Genomic DNA, 27,156 nt, shown 5'->3' on the forward strand with positions numbered 1-27,156 from the left:
AATAGAAGAGAAATAAAAGTATTTGAAGAATCTTAGAGTCAGGATGAGATGATGGACATAATTAACTCCTAATACATTCAGAGCAGAATGAGCAAATAACAAGCTTTTCCTTTGTTCGCAACCAACTGATGTAATCGAAATGCTGGAAAACATCAGTGCTTTCTTACTTACTGGCCCCCTCTTTAAAGTCGTGTCTTCTTTCTGTCCGTGGCACAAAAAGCTGGCATGTCAGTGTTGCATTGGTGTTTGTTCTCCTTCTCTTCCTGCTCTCTCTTACTAACAGACGCAGACCAGACTGGAGCATGCCCACATAAAGGAGCTTGAGCAGAGCCTGCTCTTTGAAAAGACCAAAGCTGAAAAACTCCAGAGGGATTTAGAGGACACTAGGGTAATGCTGGCTGTCCCAGTCCCACAGCAGGACTGAGTGATGTGCTTTTCCCCACTAGGTTTAACAGTGATACACAGAATATAAAGAAGGAACCACAGCGTGCAAACATTATGCAAATTGTCAGATTTATCACAAATCGCTTCCCTCACAGTCTCGTCTACGATTAGCCCTGGCATAGAGACATTAACATCTCATCGGCCTTGAGGTTTTCTGATGAGCTATAACCTTTTCAGTCTATCGGACTGAAAATTATGCATGTGTGCATGAGAGTTTTTTTTGGAATATAAGAACTTGGAAGTGCCTGTGCTTCAACAATGTTGGTCCTTATTTTTCTTCTTCAGAAAATCCCATGAAAAGACCAAAACAACAAGTGTGTCGGTCCATCTGCTCTCCCAGTGTTGCAAAAGTCTTAAAATGAAAATGTAATTCCTAAAACAGCTGCTCACTGTAGTGTTTATCAAACAAACAGGAAGAAGTAGTGCATTTGCTGGGGACTATTTTCAGTGGAGGATTAATCCACATGTGGTGCTTTAGTGAGTGTTTGGTGCAGCGGGAAGGTGTGTGTGAATAAACTACAGCGTGTGTGTTCATGGTAATGAAAGAGCTTGTCACCCAGCACAAAAGTGGAGCTCTGTGGGACAGACGAAGAAGTTATATCAGGAAGTATGTCTCGTTATATCATGACTTGGTATCTGAAGTCATTATTTTGAGGAAATGTTCCATTATAATGACTTAGAGTAACATTTTATTCCATCATACGGGCAGAAATGAGCTTCCTTACACAATACTCCTTAGTAGGTTCTATTCACGGTTGGTTTTGTCTTTTCATGGGATTTGTTGACAATAAGAAAAATGTACAACATTTCCACCTTTTATCCTTTAACCAGAAGGTCCGAGCTCGTCTCTGATGAGAGGAGTCTCCTGCGCTGAGACCGTGAATTCCTACTTTTCCACCAGATTCTCTGCTGGTGGTTCAGACTGGTCCTCCTGTGAAGTGGATTTTTTCCCTCATGATCCAGTTAGTTAGTTTGTTATTGTTAGTTTATGAGTTTGTTATATGATGTCAGATGGACGACATGAAGTTTCCAGGCCAAAGATACAGAGGTGTCCCTTTTTGTTGTTCATTTTACTGCACAGAAATATTGAGAAGAAACATATTATTAGTGGTTTACATGGACGTTAAACATCCAAACTATATCGGTGACCTCCAGTTGTTTGTCAAGTAAAACCTTAAATTCTTTGTCATGTTATGAAATGTTGATTGCACACACTTTTTTTGGTAATATGTCTAATTAAATAGTGTTTGTGTTGTTTTGTAGTAAAGGTTAATAACTGTAGGTTATTGTAAAATTCAGTAAGGCTAAATAATATGACATAGATACTGTACATGAGTTTTTATTCAAGCCACACTGCCAAACATGTTGCTTCCAGCTGTATTTATTTGAGGATTTGCTACTGTACTCTTTATAATATAACGTAATATATTATATATGATATATAATGTAATATATTTTGGTTGTAGACGGTTGGTTGGACAAAACAAGCAATATGAAAATGGGATTTTACTATTTACTGTTACTATTTTATACTGTTTTATGGAGAAAACAATTAATCTAATAATGATCAATCGTTAGTTGCAGGCCTACAATTTGAAATACAGCGTTTTTACATTCATTTGCACTTTCAATGCTAAATTAATGTTGAAATACATCACTGTGGCTGAAAACTTTACTCATTCTAAGATACAGTCGAATCCCAGATGTCAGATATAATCAGATTAAATCAGATTAAAACATTGCTCAGGTTTGGTTCACACTATACTACCCAGGTCTACTGTTTCCACCACTCCCCTCCTCTGCCAGCTCTCCTCTTTGCCTTCATGCCTCCTCTCTGCATCTTCTGCTGCAGGTGGCCACCGTGTCGGAGCGCTCCAGGATCATGGAGCTGGAGAGGGAGGTAGCAGACCTCCAGCTCAGGCTCCGGGCGTCCCAGCAGAAGGAGGATGCTGCATCTCTGTCCCAGCAACAGATCAGCAGCCTCAAGGCCCAGGCACAAACCCAGGAGAAAAAGGTTTGCGGAAAGCATCGTGTAATTTATGGCATGACATAAAAGTGGAAGATTTTGTATGATTTTTATTTCCAACCCTCCTTTTAGCCCCTAATGTAAATAGTCACATGTCCTTTTTATGTGTGGGTTGTTAAAGCTACATAATTTATGGCTCTGCTCAGATGTACATGTGTATGCTGTGTGTCCTATACTGGGTGTCCTCAACAGATTAGTGAACTGAGTGTCGACGTGGAGAGCAAACATAAAGAGCTTCAGTCTGTGCAGCAAGATAAGAGCTCGCTGGAACAGCAGCTCAGCGGCCTGGTAAGAAAAGGAAGGAACAGAGTCATAATAATCCACATAAACCCAGAAAACAGATGCAGTTGTTTGACATTCAAGAAGGGGATGAATTAGCAGCACTTCTTAACACGTCTGACTTATCTATTAAAGTAATGTTAGGCTTTTAAACACACAGATGGGAGGAAAAGTAAGGCGTAGATTCACCATGAAAGAGGTGATGATTTAGGCTGAGACTATTATATTGATTATGATAGTTGTAGGATATTATTCATGTTGATTGTATTCTCTTCAAACCGTAGACTTTCAGCTAGACTGAAAAATATATTGGGCAAGAAACTTCAACCGAAGTATCCTAATAAAAGTGATTTAGCGTGTTGTGATAAATGAACTTATCTGATATATTGTTGTCCAGTTAATTTACTCTAAAAAATCCATATTCATGTCAGCCTCTAAACTCCACTATTAGTCAGGGTGTGATGGAGAAATTTATTTTTGTCGTCTCTTCATTAATTTATTCAGGTTTTTTATAACCTGTCAACCGTCTGTACGTCTCTGTTTAACATTCAGACACACACATTGTTGTGTAGTGCAGCAGTTTTACATGCCAGTCTTGTGTGGGGATAACTAACGAATCACTTTCTTTTCTGAATCAGTGTCTTTGACTTTACGCAGAAGTCAAATCAGCAGCTTCAGTAGCGAACTACCTTGTTAAGCTAACGTTAGCCCCGGGAGGGAGTTGGTTGAAAACATTGTCAACATTATGTTTGCACCTGACTTGTTTTAAGATGAATCTTGGAAAAACGCTCTTGAATGTGCTCTTGATGATGTGAAAATGGGTTCTCTGCACATCCTCCAGCAATGTGCAGCCAAATCAGGTGCTTCTCTGAAGAAACAAAAAAAAAAGACTGGAGCTCAGTGACTGATGTGCAGCATTTAATGGCGTCTTCATCAGAGTCCTGCATGTCTCAGGAAAAGAGTCATCCTCACCAGTTGATCATTAGATTTAGAAGACGAGGACATCAACATACAAAGATATAACTTAATAAATGTTCTTGTATTAAAGCACAGAGGCTGTAAGTCCTTGTATTGACATTTTAGAAGCTGAAACCAGTGGATTCCTTTGGCATTTTTGCCTAAAAACATTCAATTAATATTCTGTTGATCAACAATTCAGTGAATTCATTAATGGAATTGACTGAGTGTCACAGAGAAGTTTTTAGGTCTGACTCAGGGTTTATTCAAACATGAGGTTGACATGTAAGATTTCCTGCATATTTCCATAATGAAGTGCTCGTCTATGAGGGTCTAATCTGTATCAGGCGTAGTTTTCTTTCACTGTGATGTGTTTAGCTTGAGGGCATCGTGAAAGTGGCCTCATTAAGAGAGGCATTTTATCCACAAACCTTGCATGTTTCCTGGGCTCAGCCATTATTGTCCGGTTAGCTCAAGGTACAAGAATGTTACTATGCAAGTGATTAGCTGCTATTCAAGCCGAAGTTTCTCCATTCCAGAGACAAAAGCTTGAGATAGCCGAGGAGGAGAACAGGAGGACGGCAAAGACCATGCAAGGTAAACATGTCGGATGTGTCTCAGCTGCCTTTATGCTTGTTAGAAACGCCTCTGATCTTTTTTTTGTTTTTTTTTTACTGTGTCAAGATGTCATCGATGATGTTCTGGGCTTTTTTTCTGTCAGAGTTGGAGCAGAGTGTGGAGCAGTCGAAGAAGGACTACCAAACCCTGAAGGAGGAGAGTCAGTGCAGAGAGAAGGAGCTGACGAAGGTACGTTTTTACTTGAGTATTTAGATTTTATGCAACTTCGTGCCTTTAGATTTATATGACTTATATAGTTACTAGTTACTTTTCAGATCAAGTGGATATCAACCTTCTTTACTTGTGTCGCACCTCATTGACTGATATTTCACAAAAACAGCAGAAACCAACAGATTTTTTAATCAGAAATACGGTTTTTCCTTCTTTCCTTCCGTATTAACATCACATTTCACTGCAGAACGACTACTTTTACTTTACTGTAAAGTATATTTTACTGATAACACATCTGTACTTTTACTTGAACCTGGAATATCTGTGTTTTTTTGGCCTCCTGGGGGCAGCAAAATTAAGTTGTCAAGTTGTGAGCAGTAATTGGACATATCATAACATCGAGTTGATATGTTGAACTTCTTAACAAACAGTTAATAGCTGCTAAATGCTCCACTGTGTTCACCTGCTAGTCTCTAACTACGTCTGTACCTGCTGCAGCTAAAAAATGCCAGGGGAGCTGTGAGAGTGAAGCAAAACAGTAAAGTTGAGGGCTGGACAGCTGAAATAATGAGACGAAACTCACTGTAGAGCTCCTTAAAGCCGAGTGGAGCTGCATATTCAGCTGATAACTCTCTGTGGGAGGGACCCCTTTCACATTTTGACCCAGTTTTCACATCGTCATTATAAAACAATTGATTAGAAGACTTTTGAATGCACTTAATAGAGTACTTCCACCGCTGCATGTGGTCAGTATCGTTTTCAGTGAATTAACATTTAAAAACATCAGTGTTACACCTTAAACTGGTGTCACCTTATTGTTGTTCCCACCCTGAACACAACAGAGCCTGAGTGCTCCTGCTGTCTCTGAGCAGCTCTGACTGCTGCTAACAGTGACGGCGTACGTAGACGATGATTCAGCGCATCGGCGTTCACGGATTCTCACCAAGATCGCTCTGACTGCCTCTGGCAACAAATCTCAACTAATTATTTTTGGTATTTTTGGAGGGAAATGCTGAAAATGTTACTACTAACTTCATGTGAAATGTTTGGGGACTTTGAAGAGGCCGTTCCTTTAATAATCTCTCATTCAGACTTAGTGAAGCTCACCCACTCTAAAGCTGACTCTGTCCTCAGGCTAGTTTGATGCTGTTAAAACATTACTAACACACACATGCACACATTACTCTCCTCCCTGTTTGGGCTTGATAAGTCTACCCACCAGTCTTCTTTTTTAATTCAAGCTTTTACAGATTGCAGAGTCTATCAGCTTTGGCTGCTTGTCATCATGATTTGGTCAGTGAAATATGCCAGAGTCAGACGGCTCCTCTGGAAAGGACTTTGTAGAGTAATCATCCAATAATTAGATTATTATCTTATATGATTATAAAGGAAACAATTATAAATGTCTTATTGATGTTAAGAACTAAACATAATTTTAAAAATAGAATTAACTCTGTTCTTTAAGAAGAAAGACTGCAGCCTGTAAAACAAGGTTTGATAACATGTTTTGCAAATGTTTGATGAAGTTGAAAATGCTTTCATTGCTTTTGTTAAACCTTAAAAAACACGCGATATGTTTCGGTCAGAAACAAAAACTTTTTTTTTACAGTGACTGTTCTGTAGGGCATTGGTAAAATGTTAAAGCACCTGACGTCCTCATTGTTATGCAGTGGAGGACGACGTGTTCAGAGCCTCTACCCATGTACAAATTATTAATAGCAAAAATTAGTCCTGCATTTCAAATTTCACTTAAAGGTGCAGTGTGCAGGATTTAGTGGCATCTAGTGGTGAGATTACAGGTTACAACCACCTGAATCCTCTTCGGCTCTTCCTTCGCTTTTCAAGCGTGTAGGAGAACCTACGGTGGCCAGCGAGGATTCACATTCACATTCCCTTCACTTCTTCTTGTGCTTAATAATAAGTCACGTTCTCCATTTGTCACAACACAAAATGGCCTCTTTCCTCTTTTTCGTCTTCCAACCGATGCCATCAAATTCCAGCTGCAACTGTAACGTAAAAACACAAAACACGATGTTTGTCCACTCTGGGCCACTGTAGAAACACCGCGATGCAACATGGTGACCTGCATTAAATTGGACCTGTGTAGATATGAAGAGCTCATGCTAAGATACAGAAAACACAATTCTGAATATTATGTTAAATTTCTGCTAATAGGCCCCCCTAAATCCTACAAACTGCACCTTTCAGTTTAAGGGACAGAAGTATTATCAGAAAAAATGGGATATTGAGTTTTAAAAGTGTTTTCCAAATAAAAGAAATCTGGATTATTTCAGTTTAGAGATCTGGATTATAACAACTTGTTAAAAGAACTTTTTAGAAATGAGTTCAGGAATTTTAAAAGAAGAGATTGCTGCTTTTGAATCAAGAGAAACGTTCTAGAAAATTCATAAAACTAACTTAAAACTGGTTGAAATGATCTCACACAGCAACAGCAGCTTTTGACAAAAAGGGACGTTGGCGTTTTTACAATATGAATAAAGAAGAACACCTTTTTTTTGTTGTGGCAAATAAAAATAAACAGTTGACTTAACCAACTTTAAACAAAATTATTTTCACCACTGCTGTGCCTCCCCTGTTACACCAGTGGTGTGTTTGAAGCTGCTGTGCTCATGTAGTATTTATGCTGTTTTATTTCCAGTAGTCGGTGTTTTAGCAGCAGGTGAGTCAAAGCAGTGATAAACAACAGAAAGAATTCACTGCTGAGAACCATCAGATGCGTTCTGTCTACCACTGTGATCTTGTAAAAAGAGCGTAGTAGAGATGATAATTTGCAGTTATAACAGAGCGTTTTGTTCTCTTCCCCTGAAGTCAGAGCTTTTATTTGTCTGCTCTGGCTTCATGGAGCCTCGTTACAAATGGATGTAAAAGTGAAACAGCTGCACAAGCTTGAGGCTGACTCAGTAAAGAGCCTCTTTCCTTTTTTAACCAAGTTTCTAAATGACCTCTGATCTCTCCGGTCTATTAATGGAAAGCTGTTTTTGTAAGTGCTTAAGTCCGTTTTGACTTGAGCTTTAACTTCAGGGTGATTTTGATGTTTTTTTTTTGCTTTTCTACAAAAGAGAATCTCAATTGGACTATTTGATTTAAGCTGTTCTAGTTTAGATTTTCATATTAGGAATGGATCAAATGACTGTCAGAGAAATATCACTGTTTATATTAGTGTTTAGCAGCTAAAGAGCCAGATATCTCCCTCAAGAGTAGGTGGAGACCAAAAACAGAGCTAAGAGAGGGTAAATATTGGACTTTACAATCATCAGGTGACACAAACATGATCATCGTGCTGCTCTGTAACGACTGGATGTGGAAAAAACAAAACTTGAAACTAAATACGATTCATATTTTTATGTTTTTCAGGCTACTGAAAAATCAGGAAAGACGGCGCTGTTGCTTGAGCAGCTGACCAATGAGAAGAAGACACTGGAGACACAGGTGAGCTGAAGGCCCTGACAGAAAATAACAGACTGTAAATACCCACAGTCATTGAACTCACCATGTTGTAATTTTATGTTAAAAAACATTAAACCAGAACGTATAATATTCTTTAACAGTAGCTAAATGTGGTTTTCACACCCAGACCTCGTCCATGCGACAGAAGTTGCCCGTCTTTTAGCTACAAACTCCTGGTCAGATTTACCCCGTCCTGTGTTGCATTCACTCTCCTCCATGTTTGTTTGTGCTGCCTACCTGCATCCATGTGGTGCAGAAGAAGAAGAGCCTGATATATGACCCAATTAATTATCGAGCATAACGTGAAACAACAGTCGTTTTTTCAGCTTTAGGAGAAATTCGGCGCTCGATGTTTGCCTCCATGTGTTACTTTGTGTGTCCGCAGCCCTGTGAAAGGATTCACACATGCACATACATAAGTTTAGCCTCGACGGCCTGCAGGGTTTTTATTACGTATTCACATCAAGATTCCCACACTGACTGCATGTGACTGTGCAAGTCCCAGTCATCGCATTTAATCAGCCCCGCATGAATTACTGCGAGCCACCTCTCTCCCTCTCTCCCTCTCTCCCTCTCTCTCTCTCTCTCTCCCTTATCCTCTCCCTGTCTCTTCCCTCTCTGCCTCCACATCTCAGCTCCATCTGGATATTTTTACCATTTTATACTCAGTTCTCCCAACTGCGGTCCACCTGCAGACTGCTCATTCAGTCTCCACTCTTGCTCGCCTGCGTCCGTCTCCACTCTGTGCCGTCAGTCTGACTCCCGCTGCCTGGGGGCTCCAGATGGTCGGCCTCACGGCGGCGAGGGAAGTGCATGTGAGATTAGAGCGGGAGATAAGAGACCCAACGTAAACATGCTTTCTGTTTGGAAGTATTTATTTTTGCCACCCCAGGGCATTAACCTTTTTCAGGCACCATATTCCAGCACTACGACTTCACTCACAGTACTCTATCTGCTATCCTTGGCCATTTAAGGTGGTAATTTAAGGTGGACTGTTTTAGAATATTCACATTTAAATAGTTTATTTTAGTGTCGGGGGTGATTTTCTGACAGTTTGTCATTTTAAAACAAAACTCAGCGTTAATGTGCAGCAGTATATTAACACTTAATAAGTGTCTATAACACTGTAGTGTAGCTGTAAGCAGATTAAAGCACATTTTTGAGCGTTATTTATACGTTTATACGAAGGTTTGGACTGTTGATTGGAGGAAACAAGCATTGTGAAGGAGTCACTTTGGGCTCTGGCTCATTGTGAAGCTATTAGTTACTATTTTCACCATTTTTACGAACCAAACAATCAACGGATTGATGGAGAAAAGAATCATCAGCTGCAGTTTGATACTAAATAGTTCAAAATCAGTAGAACCCTGCGTTTCCATCAGAAGATGAAGATACTAATATAATAGTAACACTTTAAGTACTTTTTCCTGATTATAGTAACGTTTTCATTAGTACTTTCACTGAAGTAAAGATCTGAATACTTCCTCCACCACTGCGAACATCACTTTGAATGTGGGCGACATCAGAACTGAGAGCTGAAACATGGAGGAGAGAGAGAGAGACGGAGAATTTAGCCTCTGTGGAGGAAAACAGACGCACACGTTGTAGAGCAGTTATTTATTTATTATGTATTACATCTGCCGCTTCTCTCCGCTCAGCCATGTTGCTGTAGGATGTGACGTAATCCTGCACATGTTAGAGTGTGTGTGTGTGTGTGTGTGTGTGTGTGTGTGTGTGTGTGATGATGCCTGGCTGGACAGAACATTGCTTTAGTTAATGAATGGTTGACTTGCGATTGGCCCTTTTTGTCTTATGCTGTCACACGTCTGTTGGATCCAAACCGAAGCTGTTTGTTGATTTATCGATTAGTCAGAATTATCCACAATTTTGATAATCAATGTATAGTTTGTGTCTTTTTATTGGAGGTGGAAGAAGCACCCAGATCTTTTACTGAAGTTAAAGTAGCAGTAGTAGTGACAGTACTCATTATGCAGAATGGCCCGTTTAAGAATAATATATATTACATTACTGGATTAGATTATTTGTGGAAGATGGAAAAGGTGGAGCTTATTTCAAATACTTAATAATATACATAATAATCTGGGAGGTGATTTATATTTTGTATTCAAAGTAACTAGTAACTAACGTTGTCAAATAGATGTAGTGAGTATAAAGTGTCTGAAGCACAGTAAATGTACTGAATTATATTCCACCAATGGCCTTTTGTTCTGTGGTATTTATATTCGTCATTCCATGTTTGTTTGGGTCCTCGGTTGTGGTTATTAGCTGGTTTTCTTAATCGTTTATGGTGGTAAACTGAATATTTTCCGGCTTTTGACTAGTTTTGGAGTAGAGCTACAACGATTAGACGATTAATCTGTTTATCGATCAACAGAAAACTAATTGGTAACTACATTGATAACTGACTAAGTCCGTTTTAAAGGAAAAAATCCCAAAAATGTTCCAGGTTCTGGGGTTCTGGGCTTTTGGACTATTTGTCAAGACATTTGATGAGGTCACCTTGGGCTCTAGGATACAGCGATGGACATTTTTCTTTACTGTTTTCTAATGTTTGATAGACCAAACATTCAGCAGATTACTCATTAACAAAAATAAATGTCGATGCATAGTAAAATACATCAAGTGTGGAAGCTGTAAAAACCACTTTTCACTATTTTCTGACGATTAATCGGTGCTGCACCACGTCACTAACACAGTTTACACGGCTGGTAGTTTTTATCAGAGTTTGTCACGTGAAGCAAAGCAGCTGATTCTTCTGTTTGAGAGTCTTTGATTTTTGTGAAACACTGTGAATGAATCTTTGCAGGAGTGTGTGTGTGTGTGTGTGTGTGTGTGTGTGTGTGTGTGTGTGTGTGTGTACTCAGAGTGAGGAAACAAGATTGTGAGCAGCGGGAAGAGGATGGGTTGGTGTGTGCTGACTCTGGGAGGAGCTTATTCGGGCTTACATAATGGAAGTGCTCGGCTTCTTTAACCCAACTGTGTTAGAGAGAGAGGGGGAGAGAGAGAGGGGGGAGAGAGAGAGGGGGGAGGCTGCTCAGGCGACACACTCTCCATTTCCGTCTCGCAGCCGTGCACGGCGGGGGATGAAAGCTGATGGTTTATTGATGCCCAGCTTGTGTTAGGCTGTGCAGGGGGAGCGCGCTGGTGCAGCAACAACGCTGCCGTTGTGTAGCAGGTGAACGTACAGCAGGCTGACACCCGGCGGTGGTGAGGTGTGCAGGTATGGACATAGCTGCTCTGCATCAGGGTTACTCCAGTAACATCTACTCGCCGCACTACCAGGTAGGACCGTCTGTTTCTCTGTGTTCTTTTTTAGCACCAGATTCAAACTGAGAGGAAAACATGATCAGTGCAGCCGTAAACTGCCGCTGCAAGCAGGAGGAGTTTTTAGATCTTAGCGCTCATGAATGTTGTTTTTCTTGGTGTTGATGTCAGATTTTGTAATGTAGTGTGTCACAGCAGATCGCCTGTGCACATTCGGCATGTTTATGTGTGTGTGTGTGTGTGTGTGTGTGTGTGTGTGAGGATGCTCTGCAGACTGAATCTCACTTCAGAAGGCGCAGATAAACACTGAGGTGTTAAAAAGTCACACACACTCACATGCAGGGCATCAAAAACACGCTTGATGACACACTTGACAGAAACATGCTGCAGACAGCCGCCAGTGTTCATCGTTTCACACGAGTTTTGCAGCACATACATTGATCTGAAAGTCCGACTCGTTAATTAATTATTGACTATTGCTATTTCAAAGCTGCTGAGATCATGCCACACGTGTCTTGAAAAGCAGATGGATGATTTATGAGATGCGTTGTGGGATCCCAGATATTCCAACTTGAAAGAGAAACAAAGTTTGCTTGTTTGGTGAAGTTGGAGGAAGTGATGCTTTTATTTTGGGTTGCTTGTGGATTGAACTCATTCTGCTGTCTGCTGACTCACTGTGAACATCAGTGCGTTGTGTATTTTAAGTATGAACTGCTGTTTTGCTCCAGAGTTTCTCTCGTCTTGACGTGAAAGCTTTTAAATCAGATATGCAAATAGGATGATGAACCAAAGGATCGGTCGATTAACCACTTGGTGCACTTACAGAGAGTTGATCAGCAACTTTTTAAAGACGTTTCTTACTTCAGAGATGAGATGAAATGATGGAAAGAGACGTAACAAAGACTCAAACCAGGTGTGGCTAATAGTGCTCAACTTAACCCCTTAACTCTCGGGGTGCCCCAGTCAGCAACTATTCTGATAACTGATTAACGTCAAGCTCAGATTCTAGTTTACGTAATCTGAAGATTTGTCTTACATGATAGTAAATCGAACATCTTTGGACTGCTGGTCAAACAAAATAAGCAACATGAAGGTGTCATCTTGGACCGTGATGAACCTTTTCCCTATTTTCTGACATTTTATACACTAAATGAGTCAAATTAACGAGTTAATCAAGAAAATAATATGCAAATTGATCGATAATGAGAGTAGATGTTAGCTGCAGCCCTTTACTGAGTGTAGAATATCTTTAGCCCAGAAAAAGTCTACGTTCATGTCAGCTTCAATCTTTTTCTTCAACTTTCTAAATCAAAGCAGCAGAATTGCAGAATGGGGGAGTGAAATATTCACTGTGCTGCTTGGTTATTTAACTCATTATTTCAAACACCGTTTTAAACATCAGGAAATTACAGGAAAATACTGTGTGAGGTGAATTGATACAAACTTTTTGCTCCTCCTTTGAGTCATAACTCAGACAAATGCTAACAAACAAACACATATATGAAATACATACAGATATAATTCAGTGTGGCTTGCACTTGCAGACGATATAATTATCTCTGATGTCCATCACAAATAAACACAGATAAAAGATGCCTCAGAATGATCACACGTTCATGTTTTCTTCAGTATCAGAGTGACAGTTTTCTTGAGGGTTCACTGCAAACAGGAACTGCTAACAGCTACAGCTCCATACTTTTAATGGCACCAAGTATTGGCCCAAAAACAGGACACAAATGGTACAAACAGTGCCGACCTGTCACTGACACAGCCGCCTTTTAAATAAGCTTTTATGAGCTCTTGCTTTCGTTATGGCTTTAATTTCTTCTGTCGCCAAATTTACCTTTATGTCGGTGTAAATTGGGTTCCATCTATCAGGTTTCCAAAAACATTTGTGATTCATCCTTGAGCTGATATATAAATAAAGTAGGTGCTTTTAATGCCAGAAAGACAAACTCAAAAGAGGTCCTCTTAAAAATACAAGGACGTCGCCCCGAATGGGATTTAAATCACAGGAGGGCTGGTTCCCTGTCAGTAATTGCTGCTATAATTATAATTCGGCTCGGGGTGAAAAATTACCCTCATGCACAGATTAAAATCACTGACCATCGCAGGTAATGTTAAAATCCCCCCAGAGAAATAAACCCAGTCCGAATGGGGCTTTAGTGGTCAACATTATAGCTGTGAATATATTATTAAGATGAGCAAAAGAGAAAACGTAACCCTCCAGTAATGTCCTTTGTTGTTCTAACGTGGTGTGTTTATGTTCCTCCTCAGCTTGAGGCTCTGAAACAGCAGAACTCCAAATACCAGGAGGAGCTCAGTCTGTCGAAGGAGCGAAGCAGCTCAGAAAATCAGCGCATCGGAGTCCTCTGCAAGGAAATGTGAGTAGTCAGTGTAACTAATGTGTTTTTTCCTGGAGTGTGTGTCCTCTAAAAGTGACCCCAGCCGGTCAGTTCATTAAACTGGTGTGGTGAGTGGGTCCTGCAGGGTCTATATTGATGATTAAAACCCCACTGTGCTGCTCTAATTCAGCACAAAGAAAGGGATGTGCAAATGAGGCTTTATTTAATTGCTTTTAAACAACATAAACATGTAAAAAAAAAAAAAAAAATTTCTTCATTGCTAAAAAAACAGAATGTCAGATGTGTTATTAAGGTGGCTCCAAGTGTAACTCTCCAGAGACACGCTTTCACTGGTAAATGTGCCATAAACTGTTGTGTAAAGCCCATAATTAGCCAGAGGGTGCTATTATGTGATTATGGATATGATGGTGGAGTGCAGTACAATGCACAATACTAATAATCACAGTAAGAAACCCCCCCCTGGATGTTATAGCTTCCAAATAATGATGTTTTTAAACTAGGAGTCCTCATGAAAATTTTATTTAAACCAGACTTCATTGAGAAAAACAATAATTTTATCTCACACTGGAGTTCTGAAACAGCTGAGCCAATCACAGTGTTAACAATGGAAAAACACTTCAGACATCACAAAACCATGGTGTCATCTGGATGGTGGAAATGGACAAGACATGAACGCACACAGAAATAAATAATGAAAGTAAAGATTGAGGAACACCTTTTTAAACCTTAATCGTTATATCAGATCATAAAATGTGACACAGCAATATTACCGACCAGTGTGTGTGTGTGTGTGTGTGTGTGTGTGTGTGCAGGAGTGTGAGGTTATTCTGAAGCAGCCTGGTGTCATCTGCATGTAACTTAATGAACACAGCAGACCTTCATGTGCACTCTGGCTTCTCTGAGCTTCTTAAATCAGAGGCTGCAGGGATTTTAAAAAACTGAAGGAGAATTTTTTTTTATACAGAATAAAACCAGATCGTATTAATTCATAGATAAAGTTCCTGCTCTAACGACATTAAAGGTTTTATGTTTTATGTTAGTTTCAGTGCACCAGTTGGACAAAGTGTGTTTGATTAATTAAGTTTATTTACTTTCACCCAAAGTGGCAGCAGAGTGACGTGACGGTGGTTCACTCGGATTGTCACGGTCCTGCTCTGGTTGTTGAAAACAGGTCCTTAATGTTGCTCGGTGTGATTTATTACACAACGCAAGAGTTCACTAACATATTCTAATAGTGTATGGAACTGAATGAACACCAATGGATCTGTGGAGACGAGTAAAACCGCACCATTTCTTTGCTAAATGTTCAGCTAGAGAGCAAGACTTCTTACCGACCACTGTGTTGCCACAGCAACAAATTCATTAACATCTTAATTAGCAGCAGAGCTTCAACCGATCGCTCAGCTGGGACGGTTTTTAATGGAGGGTAAAAATACTGCATCTTTTAACTGCATGTTTTCACCTGACTTTGGAGTGTTTGTGGTGAATGTCAAAGTCTATTTATAGAGAGTGTGTGTGTGTGTGTGTGTGTGTGTGTGTGTGTGTGTGTTTTGAGTCTTTACATCATCCCGCCACACCTCCCCTGAGTCATCTGAGCCCCGAGCTGTGATGTCAGAGCTCCAGCTGGATCTAATTGGCTGAATTATATTATTATGCGTCCTGTGGAAGGTGTAGCAGATGGAGACGGAAATGTCAACAAATATCTGCACAGGAGGAGCTTCATCCTCCTTCAGGAGATTTGTCTGATTTAAAAACACAACTGTCCATACAAGGAGGGATCATGTTAAACGCCTCCATGTCCTCCATGTGTTACTCCCCTTCCCTCCACCTCCATCCAAACAGTGTGCACCTCCATCCTCTCTGAGCCGCGTCCTTCCTCAGTCTGCTGCTGTTATGTAATCGCTCCCTCTCTCCTCCCAGGACCGCCTGGCTCCAACATGGCCGCCACTCTGACTATGACATCAGAGTGTGTGTGTGTGTGTGTGTGTGTGTCACAGTGTGTGTCACAGTGTGTGTTTGTGTGGAATCAATGTGGCTTTTGTGGCATTCGAGACAACAGCTGGAAGCACCACAGCTCAGATGTGTGTTTTGTATTTTGTTTTTGGTGCTAATGTAGGTCAAATCCTGATTAGATTGTCTGCTAAAAAATAGTATAAGTTTATTAATCATTTCTTTCTGTGTGTGTGTGTGTGTGTGTTTTACTTCACTGTGAGAAAGAGTCCTCAGAGTCCTTCGAGCTAAATGCTAACATGCTAGAATGACAATGTTAACATTTTGATGTTTAGCAGGTTTAACGTTTAGCATTCTAGCATGCTAACGTGTGCTAATTTGCGCTAAACACAAAAGTAAAGTTTTGACCTGATCAAACATTATTGCGGTCCATCCTGAGGGATATGGAGTCATAGGAGTGCCATAAAAAATAATACATCTGTAAAAGAATAAGAAAATAAAAATGGAAATATAAAGAGGAATAAAAAAAAGAATAATAGAATAACGAAAAATTGTGGAAATGTAATGTAGGATGAATAAAAGACTAAATAAATGTGGAATGTAACAAATAACAAAATATAAAATAATGATACTGAGCATTTTCATATATTTTCACATTTATTCTTTAATTTATTTCTCTATATTCATTTATTATACATATTTTTATATATACATTGTTTTTTAAAAAAATCTTACTTATTGTCATTTATTTATTTATTTTAATAATAATAATTATAATAATAATAATATTTTTTTCCCTATTGCTTCTGTACAAAATCTCATGGTACACCATCCAGTAGCTGTGATTGTAACTCTGCAGACCTGAAAACTGGTTCAAGCAGCATCAAGATATCTTGTAGTTTGTCCCATGTGTTTGCTGGGATTAGAAATCTAATTCTGTTTGGTGGAACATGAAGCACAAACCAACAGCAATAAACAGCATTGAATTTTAGATAATGCGCGAAACAATTTCACGAGTAAAACTGGAGGCGCTGAGCTCCAGCTGCTCCACTCTCCTCCGCATGAATCGAGTGTTTGTCCGTCTGTGTGTGTTCCTGTTTACACTCTGATAGAAAATACAGTGACGGGCATGTGGACAAGTCCGGTCTGGCACTGCAGAGATGATACAAACCATATTTTTTACAGTGGAGCTTCCCTTTAGCTCAGCCCCCCCCCCCCCCCTGTTGTGTTTGACTGGAGTGGATGCTATAGAAGCATGGCCAATGTAATTATACAGCAGGCAGCTAAACATTTCACCCAGATGGTGCTCAGACCGAGCTATTAGACACACATAGCTACAGACTTCTTCCTTTGACACAAATCCTAAGAATGACCCACATGGAGCTAATTTCAGTTTCTCCGGCAAATCATTTGGTTCCAGCTTCCAGAAATATCCAGATTCCTAAATTCCCAGACAGCAGCTGTCTGTGCTGCTGCGTCTTGGTCTAAATTTGATTAAGTGTGTGGATTACAGTGTCAGTTTCGTAATATCCTGATGGTACGTGAATGTGTATCACTGTATGACTACTGTATCTTAGCTCTGCAGAGTATATAAAGCACTGTGGGCTTTACAGCTGTCAAATCCTTTAAGATGTTTAAAACAGGAGGCTGTAGTCGTCCATAGAAGCAGCAGATGGCTTTTGAAAGATGAGAATTAGTCTGCAGATTATATCTGTGTCCATATAGTACATTTAGAGTATCAGCTCCAAGCTGATTCTACTTTTTGACATTTTGGTGCTTTTAAAATACCAAAAAATAAATACTTTGATATTAAAACAAAGCTCTTTTATTGGGTTTGCTTTAAAGCTGCTATAATCAATATTTTCATATGAACAATGGATCAAATGACTGTCATGATATCTGAATTTCAGACATCTTAAAAGATAAAATACATACATATATATACATGTAAGAAAAGAAAGCAAAATGGAAAATATACCAAAGTAGACCTGTAAGATCTTTTTTAACAACCAGAAGCAGCCGTTTTATCATTCTTTTCAAAGCCACCAGACTCCATTGAGAAAAACATTCATTCCTTCAGTCATTTTACCTTGCAGAACAGGAGAGTTACTGGTCTAGCTGCTGTGATTTTGGTGTGATTGTACGTTAGTTTAGATCTGAAATATCCCTTTAAAACACCAAAATTACACATTAACAGCAACAAACTAACAGATTGAGGCAGCGGTCGACGAGCAACTCTCATGTTATGCAACGTAAAATTACTGTTTTTGTCAATGGAGTCTGGTGGCTTTGAAAAGTGTGATTTAACTGTTATTTCTGGCTAAACAGAAGGGATCTTCCAGGTCTCTCTCTGTAGGGATCCTTTCCATAATGCTGTCAGACACTTAGAACAACACTCTGAGCCTGTCAGAACTTTAAGTGGACCTACTGTGATCAGGTGCAGTTGCCCAAAAGGATTACTTTGCAGCCTGTTTTGCAGCTGCTGCAGAGGCGATCTACTGGACCCATTAATCATTTCAAATCCATCAAAAATATTTAAAAATAGGGCCCAGGTTTAAAATACCAGAGTTGTCCCTTAAGTGATGAATTGATTATTAAAATAGTAGCTGGTTAATCGTTGCAGCAGTGAGTGAAACTATAAAAGGAACATTTTCTCTCCCCACTCACAGACATATTTCACAGACAGAAGCAAGTTCATCTGACATGCAACAGCCGTTAATCAACTCTGAAATAAGCCTTTTTAGATTAATATTTGCACTCTGACACACTTAATGCAGAAAGTATGTGGATCACGCTGCAGTGAATGCTCCACAATCTACACTCAGTTCTTATAGTGATATTTGCGTGCATGTTTAACAGATGTGACCCCGCGGTGGATTTAAGCATACAGCAGAGATGGTGACACAGATATCACAGACTGTACCGCCTTCAGTGCAGCAGCTCCTAAAGTGTGTCACCTCTCCTCTCTTTCTTTCTTTCCTTCCTTCTTCCTTTCCTTCTTCCGTTCTTTCCCCCCTCAGTGAGGAGCTGAAGCTGGCCTCCCAGAAGTCTCAGCATCTGGAGGAGGTACTGACCTTTCACAAAATCTTTATTACATAAACAATTTCCCTTCAGCCTGTTATAGATAAAGTTTGTTAAGTCAGAAACGGTGATTTGATTAATAGGTTTTGGCATAGTGAGGATTTACTTCCTGCTGTGACTGAACTCCTTAAAGCTCAGACGGGTTTAGCTTCTATTTAAATGCCTCTATATTTATGTGTGTGTGTGTGTGTGTGTGTCTTCCTCTCAGCTCAATGAGGGCCGCAGCAGTCAACATCCAGACATGAAGACCAGGTAAGACTCCAGGAAACACCTTTATATTCTTTACATATTTGCACTCTTTCTTTCAGTCGTGTTGCTGATTTAATTATGATACATAATCATGGATTTCTGTCGATTTGAATTAAATTGGTTGTTGCACCTACTTTAGTTAAACAGTTTGGGGAAGTAACATTAGTCAAGTACTGAACTTAAGTACAAAACTAGTGTTTCCGTGTTATGCTGCTTTATAATTCTACTCCACTAAATCTCAGAGGGAGACATTTCACTTCTTACTCCAGTACATTTATATAAACATGCAGTAGTAGTACACAAAGTATGTAAAACTGGCTCCACATTGACGAACGACAACGTTAAAATACTTAAAGGAACCATTCGGCATTATGACTTTTACTTAAATAACAGTAGAACAGTGGAGTTACTGGTGTAGTCGTCGTTCTAACATGTTAGTTCGGATCCAGACTAATCCTGATCACACAATAACACAAACAAACTTCCAAATAAATGTTTTTAAACCAGGAGAACTCATGGAAATGTTTTATTTAAACTGTTTTAACAACCTTCAAGAAGCAGCTTCAAAGCCACCAGACTTCATTGACAAAAACAATCATTTTATCTTGCAGAAAACTGGAGTTGTTGATCTTTTGCTGCCTTGATCAGTTAGATTCATTTTATTGTGTGATTGATTGTGGACTGTGTGATTATATGAATGTTGGTTTTAAGGGTTCGTTCGGATCCAAACTAAGTGTTTAAAACCTCAAAGTCACACAAGTTGAGTGAGGTAAAATTACTGTTTTTGTCAATGGAGTCTGGCGGCTTTGGAGAGATTGATACAGCAGCTGTTTCTGGTTAAACAGATCTATCTCTGTAGGGATCCTTTCCATAATGTTGTCAGACACTTTTAGTGGTAAAAACAAGCAACATGTGATGTTTTATGTGATGTGCTGCAGTAGGATAGTATTAATCGAACACAGCAGTATAAAAAGTGTGTAAAATTGGCTCCACATTGATGAACAACAACATTAAAATGCTTTTACGTTTATTTGTTAGTGCTAAAATCAGAATAATATAATATTCTATAATAATATAATTCTCAAAGGAGCCATTCTGCATGATGACTTTTACTTTTTTATGTAGAATTTGGTGATTATACTTTTACTTAAATAACGTTGTCAGTGCAGGACTTTGCTTGTAATGGAGTATTTTTAGATGATTGTATTTATACTTTGATCACTGATCTATTCATTGTGCGTGTTTGGTCTTATTTTAAGCTCTTTGTTAGTCTGGAAACAAAAGAAACTTTGTCTCAGCTCAGCAACCAGAGGATTAAAACATCTCACAGCAGCCGCAGAGCAGCGACTTAAAAGTCTGATGAAGTGGGGATGACAGACGGCTGAAGTCGGTCCTCACAGCCGTGGATGTGATGTAAGATCTGAGCAGCAAAGCGAAGGAAGCGGGGATGTGAGGAGCAGCTGACGCCTCTGTGGCGTTCGGCCAGAGGGAAATGGAGAGGTGGCGAACAATTAGAGCAGAAATAACAGATTTGGAGGGAGAGAGTGTTCTCAGGTGAATGCCAAAAAAGACGGGAGATGTGATTCAGTGGAACGAGCTGATTCACATCCACTTTCTTCTGTGAGGAGCTGAGGTGTCGTCGGGGCGTCAGCTGGTCTGGTTTTGGAGGCAGGTGATAAAATCCACTGAGTCACAGCTAAGACGAGTCTTTGTTCTCACTGTTTTCATGACTTGATTTAAGGAACCGGCATCATTTATGTGTTAAAACAGTTTATGCTGGAACCTGAGCACGATTTCCAGTCAGTTTTGCACAAGCTGCAGTGTAATCCTACGTCCAATTAAAGTAGGTCTGCTGAAAGAGCTTGTTTGATCCACTGACAGACTCAGAGTGTTATTCTAAGTGTGTGACAGCATTATGGAAAGGATCCCTACAGAGAGAGACCTGGAAGATCCTTTTGGTTTAACCACAAACAGCCGTTATATCGCTCTCTGCACACACACCAGACTCCATTCATAAAAACAGGGATTTTAGCTCACAGAGCAGGAGCACTGAACCACCTTTAAAACACCAAAGTCACACAAGAACACAAACAAACTAACCAACCGAGGCTACTTCTACTACTAATAATGATAATAGAGACATAATGAGGGAGTATGCTGTTAGCTTGACTTACAGTTCTGAAAGTATTTCAGGTAAGATCCCCACATCTTACGCAATTTATTGTTTGAGCCACACAATGCGTGTTTAGTTCGAACCCCGATTAATTTTTGAAAAGTAAAATATGGCATTAAAACAAAATAATCACAAGCACAAGTGTAAAAGTATGATATTCTGTTCTGTTTTTTCTACAGAGAAACCATCTCCAACCAGGAATCAGAGGGAGAAATAAACTTCCAGAAATCCACTGGAGCCTTAATCTCAGACAAAGACCGGGAGCTGGAGACTCTGAGGAATGAGGTGCTCGCTCAAGACTTCCACGTCCAACATCTCTGAAGCTTCCCTCTGTGTTATCGCAGGGATTCACCTGTTTGCTCTGCTCGCAGATCGCGGTGCTACGAGGAGAAAACGCCGTGGCCAAGACCCTGCAGTCGGCCGTGGAGACGCTGGAGAGAGACAAAGCTCAGCTGCAGAGCCGTGTCCGCAGTCTAGAGCAAAGGCTCATGGGAACGCAGGCCTCGGAGGAGGAAGACAGGGAAGCTCCACCCTCAGGTGAGGGAGCGACGATTAAAGAGATAAAGTGATAGTTTAGTTTTGGTCGACTTGTTTCCTGATTATCTCCGTGCTCCTGCAGGCGATGCAGCTCTGGAGCAGCTGAGGGAAGAGAAGGAGTTCGCTGAGGGACAGGTGAGGCCGGTACTGATGTTTATACGACGCTCTCAAGTCACTCCACGTTCAGGGTTCTCACTTCTCATCTGCGTCCTGATTTCCTTCATCAGATCAACTTCCTGAACAGCGTGATTGTGGACCTGCAGCGGAAGAACGAGGAGCTGAAGATCAAACTGAAGAAGCTCGCTCTGGCCGAGTTCAACGGCAACGACGGCACCGATGGGTAAGAAACACAGAATACCAGGGCCCTGTTGTTTTCATGTTTTGGGTTTGAAACGACTGATAGATGCATAAAGTTTTGGAATTGGTCCAGTAGAGAGAGGATCCCTACTGAGACAGACCTGTAAGATCCTTATTGTTTAACCAGAATCAGCTGCTGTATCGCCCTCCTTAAAGCCACCAGACTCCATTGACAAAAAACATTATTTTACTTCACGGAGCATGGGAGTTGCTGGTCTACCGCCGCCTCCGTCAGTTAGTTTGCTTGGGTTATTGTCTGTTACACAAATATTGTGTTGGATCTGAACTATCCCTTTAAAACACCAAAGTCAGACAATAACACAAACAAACTAACTTATCAAAGGCAGCAGCAGACCAGCAACTGCTGTGTTCTGTGAGGTAAAATTACTGTTTTTGTCAATGGAGTCTGGTGGTTTTGAAGAGAGCGGTAAAACAGCTGCTTCTGGTTATTTTATAAAATATGAAACTGCAGCCAGGAGACGTTAGCTTAGCTTAGCATAAACACTGGACAAGGGGGAAACAGCTAGCAACACCTCTAAAGTTCATTTGATCAATCTGTAGAGAAGCAGAGACACTTTGTGGTTGTGTTGGGGATTAAGAGCAGGACAAGTGTTGTTTTTACAGATTAAAGAAACATCTGAACCCTCGTGAAACGTGACTGAATAAACACGCTAACTGTGAGTATCCTAATCCGTTGCTCCCCAGGTTTGTTGAAGGTGTATCCAAGCGGGAAAAGAAGCCGACCCCGCGTCTCTTCTGCGACATCTGCGACTGCTTCGACCTCCACGACACGGAGGACTGTCCCACTCAGGCCCAGAGCCCCGACTCGGTACCTCACACCACCTATCGCGGCAACCCGGCCGACGAGAGGCCCTACTGCGACATCTGCGAGGCCTTCGGACACGCCACGGAGTCCTGCAACGACGACCAGACCTTCTAGAAGCTCCAAAAACATTTAACCCCCCTCTCCTCTCTCCTCCTCCTCTTAAACACAACTCACCTCTTGCTCTCCCGCTACTTTTCCCCGACACGCCCGACTAAATCCCCTTCAGATTTTTCCATATTGTATTTTTATACTGTATTTATGCATATCACTGGTAGCCACCGTCCTGATCTAAACCCTTCCCTCCGCAGCTCCTCTCTAAAGATAAACTCTTCTGACTGTAATGCAGAACGCTCGTCCAAATATGCTGCTTCGGTGCAATATTGATGTTTATGACAAAAGGAATCTTTCCTCTGCACTCGTCATTTTTAACGTGTTGTTTTACATTTGAGTTTGTTTCTAAAAGAAGCATCAGCGACGTGTCACTGCCGTTATTTTGGGAGCTTTATTTGTTATTTAGCAACAACAAAAAAAAAAGATGCAACGCGATAAAGCACAGATCAAACTGAAGGGAAGATGAATTCCTGTCGTCTGTATCACGAACCAATCAGAGTGATACGACCACGGCGAACGGGTGTTTTTTAATGTCGAGGAATATTTGATACAGTCTGTCGGTGTGTGGAGCTACGACGGAGTGTGAAGGCCACTGCCAGGAGAAGAGTTCAACGGAAGAAAAGTCTGAATATTTCTAGAAAAAGTTGCGTAAAAAAATAGTTCAAAAGCACAAAAATAGTGAAACAGAACTCGCAGTCAAACCTTCAGACGTTCATTAACTTTTACTACAGTATAATAATATTTTTTATTGTTTACTACGACAGAGTATTAAAAATATAACGACTTTATTCGACAGACATTAAAAACCTTTTTCTGTAAATATTCCAACTTTATTTTCAAATTATTTTCTCTTAATTTTATGACGCTTTTGTTGACAATTATCAAAATATAACATTTTTATTCTTTACGGACTGATTCAAATGATCACAACTTCTTTCTCTACAACTTCCTGCTCATCTTTATTCTCTAAAATATAACAATGTGTAATAATATAATTAATTATGATATATTTTCCTCAGATTATTGTAACTGCAACAGACAATATTCTCAAAATCTTGCAACTTTATTTTGGTAATATTCCAACTTTTCTCCTTAAAATATTACTGTTATTATTATTATTATTGTAATAATTTTATCTCCAAATATTCCGACTTTTTTATTCAACTTATTGCTTGTTAAACTTTTTTAGTGGCCCTAATACTTCGTCGTAACCAACTTAAACGTTGGCTCGTGGAAAAACCGATAATATTTTGTAAAACGAAGGAAGTTCGGCTGCGAAAATCCTGGTTTCCAAGGTTTTCCAGAGCTTTCAGCTGCGTCTCGCCGTCCTCATCCGTGGATGCAGCTAACCCTTGTGTTTATTGAAGAAGATTATGAAGACTGCAGTAAGTGGCCCTTAACCTAAAGGGACACATATGAAGATCAGTTTACTTGTTCACTAACTTTGTATGAAGAGGCTTTACAACATGTATTTTAATTGACTAAACACTAAGAGGTCCATTTAGTGGCTGTTCTGGAGCTCTTGTCACAATTACAACATCTTCTTCAGCAGTTTTTGGTGTTTTTTAGGTGTTTTTTGAGCACTTTAAGGACTTTAAAAATGAATCAAAAGCTCCAGAAGAGCCACTAAATGTCCCAATATTTTGTGCGATCAGCATTCAGGTTAATGTCCTCGAACGACAGTGACTGAAGTTCACGCCGACGTTGTTGCATTGTGTTATTTATTGTCTGGTCGTCGACTAACCAGTGATGTTGCTACAGGAACATAAGCTAGCACTGACTACTACTGTAGTAAAGGTGACGACACCGCAGAAGACTCTACTAACTTAGGTTTGCACTTTCCACTTTAAAGATTCAGCAGCGCTTTAACTTTTATCGTTTTAAACAGAAGTGATTTTAGCAGAAAGGTCGGAGCACACGCAGCAGACATTTAGGGAAAAACACTCGACTGCTTTGTGGCGGAGAGTTTGATTAGAAGATTGTTACGATTTATGTCTGTAGGCTAAATATGAAGGCTAGCTTAGCTTAGCTTAGCTTAGCTTAGCTTAGCACAGAGTGTGTGATCAAAGGGAAGCAGCTAGCCATAAAACATTTTTACACTTTGGTTTAAACCAAGAAGATGGAGAGGATGAAATAAAGATGATGTTAGTGGATTTTACTGCCAGGAGAGCTGTTTCCAGGCTAAGCTAAGCTAAGCTAAGCTAACTGGCTGCTAACTGTATTTAAAGGGAAACTCCACAGAGTTTACACATCAGTGTCTGTTTACAGGTGTTTGTCAGTTTAAAGTTTGTCGTAAAGATGATAAAGTAACTGTTTAGTTACACCAGCAGCACCAACATGGGCGCCACCTTGGCACAGGAAGTTAACATCACTGCAAGTCACAACGAGCTTGTGGGACTACTTCCTGGACTTCAGAAGAAAAAACGTTCTTAACTTGCAAAGACATATTTTAAGCTGACAAACATCATGCATGTACCTCACAGCATCAAAAAAAAGAATCTCCCTACATATTCTTCCTGAAATAAGCTCCCATGATGGTCTGTGTGTTAATTAACTCCTTAAAATGTTGGTAGAGCATTGTGGGTAATGTAGGCACCGGGTTTTAAACTCAGATTACCAATCTTCTCGTCCAACTCTCTGCCAGAAAGCGAAACAAGCCCAAACTGTGGAACTGCTCCTTTAAATTAACCCTGCACAGCAACGTTTATTTGACTTCTCTTGTTCTTAAGCACAATTTTGGATCATATTGAATCTTCCGGTGTATAAAACGTGACGTGACTAACCATGTGGAAATACTAATCAGAGGCCTCCTTCTGATTGACGTGTACACAGTGCCATGGAACAAAAGAAAGCTTTTATGTGTACCACATTTTATTTTTCTGCCCTGTTGATAAGATTGACCTTGTATCGGGAGGTTCCCGCCCGTTTGTATGGACTTTAAAACATTGTGTACTTTATAAGTGATGCGTCTGATTATTAGTGTAACGTTTTATATGTAACGATTTCAGGCACCATCTAGAAATGGTTTCATAACCAGTTTTACAGATGTTGACGTGGTGTAAAATGTCACTGTTTTCTATGTACTGTATACTCCTGAGCAGTCCAATAGAAATACTAAGGGAAAAAAAAGCAGGTTTCATGTTTTGTTCTGTGTTTTTAAGGTTTTCGCCGTGCAGCAGGCACATCTGCAAGCTCTCCGACTGCATTAAAACCCACTTTCTCGCTCTCAGGGCCGCGCTGACTGGCTCATTACAGTTTCATCCCCAGATCCATTTACTCCTGAGAGGTTCAGGCTGCACAAAGAGCCTGCCCCATTTTTAACAGGCTTGTGGGAGCTGTATTATAAACCAAGACTGAGAATTAAACCAGGCTTACTTCAGGTTTGTTTTCAGGAAACACAGACGGTTTCTGTTTCTCTGAAGCTCGTCTTTACGGCTGCTTTGTGAATTTTAGTCGTAGCCCTAATTTTTTTGGATATATTTGAATGTCTAAGTGTTTCCCACTCCTGCTCCTTGAGGCCCGCTGCCCTGCATGTTTTTGACGTTTCCCTGCTCCAACACACCTGATTCTCATCATCGAGCTCTGCAGAAGCTTGATAACGACCCATTTATTAGAATCAGGTGTGCTGGAGCAGGGAAACATCGAAAACATGTAGGGCAGCGGACCTCAAGGAGCAGGAGCAGGAAACCCTGGTCTAGATCACCAGTAGGTACTAAACGTTTAGACTGGTCCAGTAGATCAAAGGCTGGAACATCACCTGATCACAGTAGGTCCACTAGAAGTGCTTGTTTGATCCACTGACAGGCTCAGAGTGTTATTCTAAGTGTGTGACAGTATTATGGAAAGGATCCCTACAGAGAGAGACCTGGAAGATCCTTTTGGTTTAACCACAAACAGCCGTTATATCGCCTTCTTCCAACACACCAGACTCCATTGACAAAAACACTAATTTAACCTCACAGAATATGGGAGTTGCTGGTCTACCTTCGCCGCTGTAGGTTGATTTACTTGTGTTATTGTGTGCCTTTTGGTATTTCAAATTGTTAGTTTGGATCCAAACTAACATTTTAGTTAATTAATCAAGGCAGCGTGAGAACAGTAACAGCTATATCCTGCAAGGTAAAATTACTGTTTTTGTCAATGGAGTCTGGTGGTTAAGAGAGCGGCTTCAGTTCATTAGAAAGGGCTGCCTGCTGCAAGATAAAGCTGAAAAAAAGAACTTAAATATCAGGTACATTGCTCCAGACTGGAGACATGC

The 27,156-nt window shown here is 40.2% G+C and overlaps 1 protein-coding gene across 1 annotated transcript in view; it reads left to right on the plus strand.

Annotated features, from left to right (window-relative positions):
• Window positions 1-23,198, plus strand: part of clip1b (CAP-GLY domain containing linker protein 1b) — a 31,796-nt gene extending 8,598 nt beyond the window's left edge. Inside the window, exons 9-22 of the mRNA XM_070850574.1 lie at window positions 284-388; window positions 2,297-2,458; window positions 2,663-2,758; window positions 4,246-4,303; window positions 4,428-4,513; window positions 7,871-7,945; window positions 13,526-13,632; window positions 18,585-18,630; window positions 18,854-18,897; window positions 21,247-21,352; window positions 21,439-21,604; window positions 21,687-21,739; window positions 21,832-21,944; window positions 22,667-23,198. Coding sequence (XP_070706675.1) covers window positions 284-388; window positions 2,297-2,458; window positions 2,663-2,758; window positions 4,246-4,303; window positions 4,428-4,513; window positions 7,871-7,945; window positions 13,526-13,632; window positions 18,585-18,630; window positions 18,854-18,897; window positions 21,247-21,352; window positions 21,439-21,604; window positions 21,687-21,739; window positions 21,832-21,944; window positions 22,667-22,901 — 1,452 coding nt within the window. The 3' untranslated portion in view covers window positions 22,902-23,198. The remainder of the gene's footprint in view (window positions 1-283; window positions 389-2,296; window positions 2,459-2,662; window positions 2,759-4,245; window positions 4,304-4,427; window positions 4,514-7,870; window positions 7,946-13,525; window positions 13,633-18,584; window positions 18,631-18,853; window positions 18,898-21,246; window positions 21,353-21,438; window positions 21,605-21,686; window positions 21,740-21,831; window positions 21,945-22,666) is intronic.
• Window positions 23,199-27,156: the final 3,958 nt, after the last annotated feature.

The sequence above is a fragment of the Pempheris klunzingeri genome, chromosome 19 (assembly GCF_042242105.1).
Source record: "Pempheris klunzingeri isolate RE-2024b chromosome 19, fPemKlu1.hap1, whole genome shotgun sequence".
In the NCBI taxonomy this organism is placed as follows: Eukaryota; Metazoa; Chordata; class Actinopteri; order Acropomatiformes; family Pempheridae; genus Pempheris; species Pempheris klunzingeri.